The following is an 11,043-nucleotide window of genomic DNA, read 5'->3' as shown; positions in this document are numbered from 1 at the left end:
ATTCTCAGCCAACTTGGCCAACACCTCTAGAAGGCATACATACACACACACACACACACACACACACACACACACACACACACACACTTCCTTACAAGGAAAATTGTTAATCAGCCCAATCCTTGGGTGAAATAGCCTCTACTGTTATTTGTAACACAACCTACAATTGAGGATTTTTTTCTATGCTGTATCCATGGAGACTTAAAAAACAAATAGATTTTTAAATAAGAATACTGGCTGATTTAGACAAAACCTAATTAGATTATAACAGCTAAGGCTTCACATCTTGGATAGATATAGTATATGGCATGCAGATGTCTTGTAGATGAATGGTGAGCATTGCATTTTCCGTATGAAATGCATGGATGTGGAAAGGCATTACCTCTTCAATCAAATAGCCCTTAATTTATGTACAACCCCTCAATGTCCTCTTTTTTTTTTCCATAAGGAGAAGGTCTCTACGAAACTGTGATCTCCTCATCTTCCTCCTCCTCCCCTTCTTCCTCCTCCTCTTCTTCCGAGTCTGAAAAGTCTGATGGTTTACTGGGACTGCTGGAATGTGTGGGAGAGGAGAGCATCTGGGAATCCAACCTGTCTCTCTGATGTGTGTGATCTGTGGACTGGTGGTAAGCTAAAGAATGTCTTGGGCTCACTGGGTACAATGGGGGAACTGCTGCTGCTTCCTCCTCTTCCTCCCCAATCCCCTTCTTGCCCACGTCACTGAGGTCTGGGTGAGGGTTGAACTTTGTGGGTAAGGTTTGTTCCCGGCAGCCACCGGATGACAGGAGTTCTCTCTCTTTGGAATTTCTCCATTTCATTCTTCTGTTTTGGAACCAGATCTTCACCTAGAATTTTCAAATATACAAGAAAGTAGATCAAGATAACCATACACATGACTTGCATCAACCTTGAAATACTTTTCTGAGGCTAAAAAACTTTAAAAAACCACGGTCCTTCCCTTCTTTCAAAGCTCCAATAAGTCCATATACAATAGTGTAGTGTAGAAAATTGATACAAATGAATGCATTTTGGGAAGATTTCAGCTTCAAAACACGCCAAAGATAATTTTATAGTTTGGTCTAGTAGTGGTTAAGGCACTAGACTAGAAATCAGGAGTCTGTGAGTTAGGCATGAAAGCCAGCTGGGTGACTTTGAGGCAGTCATTTTCAGCCTAACTTATCTCAGAGAGTTGTTGTTATGAGAAAAACAGGAGGAGGAAGGAGTATTGGGTATGTTCCCTACTTTGAGGTATTTATAAAAATAATAAAAGCAGCATAAAAAGGTCTAAATCTAATCTACAATATAAACAAAGTGCTGCAGAAATCTATAGGATTCCTCCAGAATCATCAGAGTAGTCTAAAAATTCACATCTCATTGTTAAATATGAGATTTTTGTATTATAGATTTTTTTTAATGACACTCTGTAACAGGCCTGACCATTATTTGAATCTCCAGGCACCTTGCTAAAAGTGGTAAGAACTTGAAATGTAATACAATCTAGTTTCTCTTCTTTTCAGTTAAAGAAATGTATCAGTTATAAGAAGAAAATAATAAGTCAAGGAAAGTTATAAAAACTAGATAAATATAATGGGCAGAATATATATAAAATATGGGAATAGTGTTGTATAAGTACATTAATTTTTAAGGAGAATTTTTTTAAAAAAAATCCATATTCAAACACATTTGAAAAGATTAATTTATTGTAGGAAATAGATTGTTAATAAAACTAAAAATGGAGATGAAAAGTGAAGAGAATAATTCTCCACACTTAAATAAAAATGTAAAATAAAGACAAGAAACTTATAGTAAAACTGATTAATAGATTACAAAAGGTAGCATGGCAATTTTTCTGATTTCCTCAAACAGATTAGATTGCCTAACTAATTCAATGTACTTTCTCCTCAGAGTTGACAAAGTAGACTAATTTGATTGTAATACCTCAAACAAAATACAAAACTATTTTAACTTATATGCTATAATTTTAGACCAATATAGGAATTATTTTATGATCACTTTTCAAGACTTGCTGATACAGATTTAAATTGAATTTTATGCCATAAGAAGATCCAAAGTGATTCATGAAATTCTTATCCCGTATCTTTTCCTCACATTACTTTGGGTTTTCAGGAAACTTTCTTGAAGTTATCATAATACTGAAGAAGTTCCTTGGATCTTAAATCTAATGGGAAGTAATTATTTGTGTGACCTTTTCTTACATAGAGGGAAGAATTTACCCACAGCTCCTCCGCATTTACTGAAAGATATTCTTTGCAACTTTTTCCCCCTCCAGCTTTATTTATTTATTTTTAATATTTTGAACATTAGCTGGGCTGAACTCTCAACCTATGAAGATGAGGAACAATCTGAGCTGGCAACTTGATGCCCTGTAAATATTTTGGACTCATTTCCATAATCCCAAATCATCATCTACAACCAATATTCATCTGTAATATTCAGTAACAACTGTTATCAATTAAAACTGGACGTTAGAACATTCTCTAATTGAAATAATCCCATGCAATTCTACTTTTATTTTTATCTCTGTAATTCTAGTACCTTTAGCCCCACCTTTTTCAGATAAGGATATGGAATGCTGGGACTCTTAATTCATAAGATCTCAGGTTCTTGGCTTCTTTCTTACCTAAATTCATCTTATAGTTCACTTTAGGGATCAGATCCACTTATAATGATCCCATTGATTTTCTAAAATAAGAAAGCAAGACCCATATCTCCGTCCCATCCAGGGTGGGAATCTGAGTGGAAAGAAAGAGCGCAAGCACCTTTTCTGTGGTTCTACTGTTTTTAAAACTATTTATTTAATTAGATAAATATTCTCATCCTAATTCTCTGTTGTCCTCATTTGAAAAATTTGATCATGCTAACCTTCTTTAAGGATTTTATGGGATTATATAAATACCTTCAATTTTGTCTGTAAGACTTTTCCGTATGCTACGGGCATGCTGTACTTGCATTGCTTAGTATTCCACTGGATGCTTTATTTTACATTAATTTCAAATCCCAAGCTTTCAAGAAGAGACTGGACTGCCATCTGTCAGAAATGGTGTAGCGTCTCCTGCTTGGGAGGGAGGGTAGGACTAGATGACCTACAAGGTCCCTTCCAACTCTGTTAATCTGTATCTGTATCGGCAGCCCCTTAGAGTTGTTGTTCCATTCACTCATTTCTGGTTTCACACAACACACTGAATAATAAACTAACTTCACCAGCTGGGTTTCCACCTTACCCCAGGCCAAATATGATTGGCTAATTTGTTGCTTATTGTAATTGGGTGATTTAGGCTATAAATTAAGAAACAACTCACCAACTGCCTATAGATTGTTAACCAGTTCATATGACTGGATAGCCGGATAAAGAATTACCTGGGAATCTTTCAGGCCCAGTTTAGCTGCCAGTTTTTTCCTATCTGGTTTGCTGATGTATTTCTGTTTCTGAAACATTTTCTCCAGGGCTTTTCTTTGTACATCTGAGAAAACTGCCCTACGGAGCATCCCTCGGCGAGGTTTCCCTCGAGCAGCCAGGGGCCAAGAGAATGTCCCAGGGATAGGCACCACAGAGGAGGCTGTGAGAAAAAAAGAAAGAAAGAAGAAGCATTATTGGCGAAATCAGCTGGAAAAAAAATGGAGTCAAGGATATCCCTGTTCCCAAAGAGGGCATCTATATTCTATTCAAATTAATGACAAATCTCCCTGTAATTTGCATGCCTAAAGATATGGCCACTATCTTTAGTTTCCCCTTGTCTCTTATTGTGGCTGCCTTCTTTTTTTCTTTACACAGACTTATTTGGATCTAGCAGAGCACAACTACTAATCTGAATTCATGCAACAGACTTGCTCTTATTTCAGTAAATGTAACTTGATTCCATTTCATAGACTATGTCAATGAATTTACAGCAAGCTTGTTTTGTTACCAAATCCAAAGATACGAAGACAGAAAAGAAAACAAAAGAGCTTAAAAAAAGGGTATTTTTAAAAGTTACTTTTATTGGAAGATTTTTTTTAGAAGTATACCACACACATCATTACACCCAAAATAAAATAAGGGAGTTCTTTTAAAGCAAGAACAAAGCCTTCGTTTTTACATAAAAGTTGTGGTCAATAGGTATTCATCCTCTTTTTTTAAAAAAAAAAATTATGAATCTTTCTTCCTTCTTCCTTACAAAACTTGTAGAATTCATTCTGGAGACATGAAAAGTAACAGCTAATTAGCACATTGACTGGTTCCCAATGGGATTGGTATGATAAAAAGGGCAGAGTTTTGCCTTTAAGTGGAAAGAAAAACTCCCAAAGAGAAACAGAGATTCTAATGAAGCGTGAATAGTAATTGTGTAGTAATGAACTAACAGAAAAAGACTGAGGACAAGCAGCTAAAGCCATATATTATTTGAACAAAAGAGATTTACACTTTCAAACTAAACACAACTGCATGCCAAGCTGCTTGGGGAGAATACTGATGACACAGCCTTCTCTTTCCCCAAATCATTTTCATTAAATGAACATGAAAAGCTATATATAAAGCTCAAGTTGTTTTTGTTGGGCCATTCAAGGACTGGAGAAAGGAAGCACATTCTATTATCAAGAGAATGAATGGAAGAGCTCTTGGCTTTTGGAACAGAATATATGCAGTTGAAGCAATATTTATTAACACTGTTATTTTTAGTCGTGATTTTACTCAGTTCCAAAACTAAGATCTGAAGTTCATTTGGACTAGCTATTTAACTAGCTAGTTAAATTTTTATTGCGAATACAGAATTTTCTGCAACTTTATGACCTCCGCTTGCAAGACTAAAGTGTAATATGAAGCATATGAGAATGATCTGGTATCTCACCCTTCCTTTCTATTGCTCTCTTTATATGTGCGTCTCTAATTATAAATGAAGTTGAAAAATCTAAACAGTATAGAATTCTTCAGAAAGGATGGTTATGTTTATATATCACTTCTGGAACATTTTTCTAGACATTTCTTTGAGATATTCCAATCTTTTTTTTAAAAAAAAATCCTTGGGAGAGATGGCAGGGGACTTATTGGTGAATTCTTAATGACTTCCTTTCCAAGTACTGGTGAGTTGCTTTGCTACAGTCTTAGCTGCTCTCTGTGTATTTCCCTCTTTTTTAATGGAGAGAAATGAGCTGTATTGGCCCAGCAACATTAAGAATAGGGCAAATTGTTCAGTTCTCAGTTGAAAGTATATAGATAATGTTTTGCTCTATTTCCTTTAGCCTTATTCTGCAGAGCCACAAACCCCTCCTCCATTCCAAGCCTTCTTTGATGCAACCACTCAGCCGAAGCAAACTTTTTGGAGAAGAGCGGGTTGAAGAAGGTTGGCTTCGGCCACACCGAAGGGACCAAACAAGGGAACTCCCCATGAGGTCTTGTGAAACCGTTGGCAAAGCGAATGACCCTTAATGAGAAATTAGCCCATGGCTGGTAAATGTCTATCAGCAGCACGGCAGAGTCAGCGCCGGGTCTGTGTGTGGCTGCCCGGAGGGAGCTGACCAAATTGGTCATGGTGCTGAAACTTTTGTTGACGACCGGGTGAAAAAGCCGCGACTCTGTGGGAAAACTGCCGCCTCGAAAGGAAGGCCGGCAGCAGCTCAGTCAGAAATCAAGCGCCTCACACTTGGACCGTGACCATCCCCGGATAATTTGCAGTGCCAAGAGGGGGGAAAGGCGTGGGAGGGGGGGAGAGAGAGAATTGGGAAGGAAAATGTCACGCAGTGGCGGCTTGTGCTAAATAGGGCATCAAATTGGCGCGACTGATTCTTGAATGTTGTACCCCGTCCAACCTCTGAACCGGAGGCCCGTCCTCCCCCCCTCCTCTCCTCTCCTCTCCCCTCCCCATCCCTCCAAGGGAGAGAAGGGGGCGATTTCAAGAAATGCTCACAACAAAGGGAATAGCTTCGGGAATGCTGTTAGGCCAAGACTTTGTGGCAGGAATCCAGGCGCTTCAGGGCCAGTTTACACCAGGTTGTAGCCCGGCTAGGAACACCCACTGCCATATACCGGTACCAACCTTCCCCGCACCTCCCCACATTGCTACTAGATAGGACAGTCAAAGAGAGCAGGGAAAGCAGAGATGGGCAGTTATGGAAGCCTCTTCCGCCCGCCCCGAAACCTACCTGGGAAATAAGACGACCTAATAAAAGGTTGGAAGGAGCCTTCGAAGTAAGGGAAGGAGAAGGTCTTGACGGGGACGTTCTGGATCAGCGCAGGAGAAGTCTCTGGGGAAAGAAAAGGCGGTTTAGCGAAGACCCCAAGAGCGTCTCAAGTGGGAAGCTCCACATTTCTCCGCTCTCCTGCAGAACCCAGCGAAACACGGAGATCCGAACTGCTCTTCTGGTTCACCAACGGACTGGATCCTTTACTGGCCAGTCCCCGCTGCTGTGGCGGGAACCAGAGGAGTGGAGCGATTCGGACGACTGGTTTTCGGGACCCTTGGCAGATTTTTTTTTTAATCTGCTCCTGGATTCTCTTCCCCTAATATTCACCCTAGGTCTGATTCCTTTTGCGCGGGCGGACCGCTTGTGGAGGCACCTGCTCCCCTTTGGTGGTGCCGGGTTCTCGTTACGCGTCCCAGGCCCACCTGGTCGATGACGCGCCGCTCTGCGAGTCCCTCCTTCTACCTCCCTCTTGGAGGAGGCGTCCGACGAGCAAGATCTTCGCCCTTCGGCTCCATTCGCCACCCACCTGGTTTCTCCTTCCTTCCCCCCCATCCCTTTCCCGACGATCTTTGCAAAGGGCGAGGGGAAAACCGGTTCGCGAAGCCGGCGCCGTTGACGACGCGCTGGCCGCTTACCTGTCCGCGGAGGGGAGGACAGGATGGCGTTGACTCCGAACTTCAGGAAAGTGGCGTCCCCGCTGGAAGAGATCGAGGAGCGGGCGGAGCAGCCGGTCTTGGCGCCGGAGGGATCAGCAGTCGCCAGCTCGGCTGAGCTCGCAGCTTCGGTCCTGGCTGCCCCGACGCCGGCAACTGGGGGAGACAAGCTGGGCGTCGGGGCGCTTCCTCGGGGTGGATAACCTGCCGGCCGGCCGATCCTCAGGAGATCTTCCACCAAGAAGCCGGAGGGGCCGGAGAAGGCGGATTGCAGCGTCTGAGGCAACGTGAGAGTCGGAGTCGGTCGCAAGAGACTCGGGTAGACGGCGGGAGGCGCCAGCAGGCTTGGGAACATCATGGCCCGGGCAAGAGAGCGCGCCAAGAGCGGGGAGGCAGGCAAGCAGGCGAGGGTGGAGAGAAGAGCGCTCTGTGCCGACAAACGGAGGGAAGACTGGCTTACAAATACTACTACTACTAATCGTCACCCGGTGCTTGGCTTCTCTGTCCCTCCCCCCCTTCCCGACGGCCTCCTTCTTCGGCAGAGACCCACCTCGCGAGTCGGCCGGGGGTCTCCTGGCCCCTTCCTCCGCCGCGGAGGGTTTTATAGCGGTCAGCGCCGCCGAGGCGCTTTCAAAAGTGACAGCTCTAACAATGGGGTGCTCCACTTGAGTTTCATTCATCGGGCGCTCGGGGCTCCCTCATTGGTCCGGGGGTGCAATTTATGATTGGATTAGCCTTCATAAGCAACCCGCGCACAATGGGCCGCCACAAAGAAGGTGCGGTCATCAATTTTGCATATTGACCGCCTCATTGGGGAAGCTGTCGCTCCAAAGGCGGCCGGCGGCAGGGTGTCGATCCGAAGCCGCCGCGCGCAAGGACGCACCACACGCACACAGAGGGGGGGGAGGGGGGAGAGAGAGAGGGAGACGAATTAAATGCCTTTTTAAAAAGTTTCCAACGACATCTCACCTCCAAAGGGAAAGGGGGGGGTAATTATTCAAGAAAAGCGGAACCCTACATTTATTTGCATTCAATCGCTGTTTTCCTTTTCGCTTAGGCTAAGGAAATTAGACGATATATTCATATTATCTTATTCTGACACTTTCTAAAGGATGGAGAGTACAAAAGGGGCAAGATGAAATTAGCTTTCTACTGTGGGTGAAAAGGGAGGTTTGAAGTAGGAACCAGTGGTTTATCAGGTCTGTTCCTTTGTCTAGCTCTAGGATCTAGGTTCCTGAGGGGCAACCAGTTGTTAAACTGAAAAGTGTTGTGGCAAAGACAGTGGTTGCACTTGCAGCTCTAACATTAGTTTCCCTGGCTTTGGGAAAAGATTCCAGAACATGAATCTGTTGTCATCTGAGTCAACTCCAAATGAACAATTGCTCAAAATATAATAAAAATTTTGAGCGTGAATAAAACCTCCAGTACCTTATTCCTATTTGAACTTTGAAAAGTGAAAATTCACCTTTTTTTAAATGGTCAAAACATTATTTCATGATTCCTGTTCTTGTTATTGAATAAAGGCCAATAAAAATCAGGCCTTCAAATCAGTGTCAACTCTGAGGTCAATAAATTTTCTTCCTGATGATTTGGTCCTGATGATGGTGGTACCAATAACAATAACAGGCCTTTAAAAAAGAAAGAAAATAGCCTTCAGTTAACTTTACCTCAACATGTAACATTAAAAAAAAAGGGAGCATAATTGTACTTATTAAATGGATTTGAGGCAAAAACTAAACTGCAAGAATATTTTTAGCTGGTTTGCTGTCCACACCTACATAATTTACAATATTTTGTTATTTAAGGTAAGTTATTTCCAGTGACATTCAAATCCCATTGCTTGAATTTGCTTCAGATTAACTGGACCAAATTGGCTTAAATCCATACACAGTCACAGTGATGGCTTTCAACACTGGATGTTTTTGAGCACAGACAACCCCCCACAAAAATATAGCTGGAACCTTGGCCCACACCTCCCTGGAATAAGTCATTGAACAAACAGGAATTTTAGTTTTATGTCAAAATGCAAACATGCATAGACTTGCAGCACACCTGTTACTGAAGTCTAAAAGTTAACTTGGCTTATCTCGGTTTTAAATGACTTTTTAATGACTTTCTGAAAATACCTTTTCTTTCTAACTAGCTAAAGAAGTCTCCTTCACAGCAGGGGACCATTCCCCTAAAACAAGGAGGAGGAGGAGGAGGAGGAGGAGGAGGAGGAGGAGGAGGAGGAGGAGGAGGAGGAGGAGGAGGAGGAGGAGGAGGAGGAGGAGGAGGAGGAGGAGATGGAATTGGTGGTGTTAAGAGGAGGAGAAAGAAGGAGAAAATGTGCAGAGCAAGGGAAAGGGAAAGTAATGAACATAGCATGGAATCAAAGGCTTAAAAAAAACCCTTTCCTTTGCAAAAAGTAACAGATGTGTTAAAAACTTTGTATTTTTTTTTTAAAATCCCCCAATTCATCCTTTTCTGGGGTGAACTTTTAGCCAGCAGAAGCGTGCAGCCCAAGGCAAGCAGCCCTGATCCTATTAAGCATGAAGTAACTGTCACCTTCAGCTGTTCTCCCTTCGCCACACACACACACTTTTCCTCCCTTTTTTACTTGGGAACACAAAGCTTTCTCCCTCCCAAAAATCTTATTAACCAGCTTTATTTCTCCGATAGGAATTTTTTTTTTAATGGTCATGATCTCCATGTCGGTGCTTTAACCATTCAAAGGAAAGAGAGAGAAAGGCGTGGGCTGGGGAGGGGGGAAAGAAAACTGAAAGTGCATTGGCGATTTATATCACATTAGGAGGAGAAAGAATGCCTGTTCAACCTCTCCCTTGACTCAAATCAAAAAGTTATTTGAGAAAAGGCAAAGGGAATTAGTCAAGGAAAGACTATTCCACCCCTTGCTCCCCCCCCCAATCAACTCCCCCCTCCGGATGGGTGGCTGTAGAGCTTTTAAAATATAGTGCAACCCGAAAGGAAACCATAGAATGATTTCCTATTTAAGGGATGCTTTCTGTGCATTAAATCTGTTGTCCCTTAGTTTAAAGAGAAAGGGAATTTAAATATGCGCAAAGAAAGCCGATGTGGATTGAACAGGCACAATCGAAATTTGAACTGAATTTCTTGCAGAAGACCAAGGGTTGTGTTGGGATACTTTTCTTTGGCTTGGAAGTTTGAAAGAATTCTTACAAAATCACCAAGTGAAAAAGATAAATTTTGCCTCAGTCTGATAGTGAGTTAATCCCATCAGGTCTCCCCCCCCCCAAAAAAAAAAAAAATGGAAAAGTTATGGGCATCTTGCTTGGGGGAAGCTTTACATTACTCTGTAAGTACTGAGCTAGTGATTTCAATGATCTGAAAATAGCAGAAAAAGGAAAAAGTGATACTGGGTATCTACAGAGAGGTGTTCAAGAGACATTCATATTCTGACTTCAGGCTTTTCAGACCTCTAAGGTTCTGAAGTGAAGGCTTCTCTTCCCATGTAAATAAATTCCTAGCCCTCCAGTCATATGGAACCTTGTCCATTTAATCTGCAGGTAGGAAAGAAACACATCAAACTTGTTTTAGTATCATGGCTTGTTTCTGCATAGAACTGAAATCTGAGATTTGTAAGAAACTTAAAGGTGGGGCTTTCTGGTTGCCTCTGAAAGCTGAGTTTCATGATTTCCATGAACTGTAGAAATGATAGTAGATTTTAGAAGAAGCCCTCCTATTCTACCACCTCTTACAATACTAGACAACATAGTATCAACTGTAGAGACCTTCAAGGTTCTATAATACCTCAAGACTTAAAATGGAAACCTAACATAAAAATGTCATCAACAAGGCACAACACTTCCTACGTCAACTCAGAAAGCTCAGACTGCCCCGAAAATCTGCTGATACAATTCTACAAAGGAATTATTGAGTCTGTCATTTACCAAGACAGATACAAACTTCAACAGATAGTTAGAACTGCAGAAAAAACCATTGCTACCAGCCTGCTTTCCCTTGTGGACCTGTATACTGCATGAGCCAGAGAGAGCTGTGAAAATATCTACAGAGCCCTCAAATCCTGGACACAAACTGTTTCAACTTCTTTTTTCTAGGATTATAGGGCGTTTCATGCCAAAACAACTAGACACAAGGACAGTCCCCCCCACATGCCATCACTTTACTAAACAACTAATTCCCACAACACTGTCAAACTACCTAATAGAGCTGTATTACTATTATCCTTCTC

General features: G+C 42.1%; 1 protein-coding gene across 1 annotated transcript; it reads right to left on the bottom strand.

The window, feature by feature from the left end:
• Positions 1-458: 458 nt before the first annotated feature.
• On the bottom strand, positions 459-7,188 carry DBX1 (developing brain homeobox 1). Its single transcript, XM_070957551.1, has 4 exons — positions 6,813-7,188; positions 6,136-6,237; positions 3,379-3,578; positions 459-845 (listed from the first exon to the last, which is right to left on the bottom strand). The coding sequence occupies exons 1-4, from the start codon at positions 7,186-7,188 to the stop codon at positions 459-461; spliced, it is 1,065 nt and encodes a 354-aa protein (XP_070813652.1).
• Positions 7,189-11,043: the final 3,855 nt, after the last annotated feature.

The sequence above is a fragment of the Pituophis catenifer genome, unplaced genomic scaffold, assembly GCF_029215685.1.
Source record: "Pituophis catenifer annectens isolate HBS135680 unplaced genomic scaffold, rPitCat1.0.hap2 SCAF_1, whole genome shotgun sequence".
Taxonomy (NCBI): domain Eukaryota; kingdom Metazoa; phylum Chordata; class Lepidosauria; order Squamata; family Colubridae; genus Pituophis; species Pituophis catenifer.
This window is presented reverse-complemented; position numbering and strand designations above follow the sequence as displayed.

Coding starts and splice junctions, on each gene's coding strand:
- DBX1 (XM_070957551.1), bottom strand. CDS start 7,188: ATGATGTTCCCAAGCCTGCTGGCGCCTCCCGCCGTCTACCCGAGTCTC. Junction 6,238..6,812: donor GTCCTCCCCTCCGCGGACAG/GTAAGCGGCCAG, acceptor TTCTTTCCCCAG/AGACTTCTCCTGCGCTGATC. Junction 3,579..6,135: donor TAGGTCGTCTTATTTCCCAG/GTAGGTTTCGGG, acceptor TTTTTCTCACAG/CCTCCTCTGTGGTGCCTATC.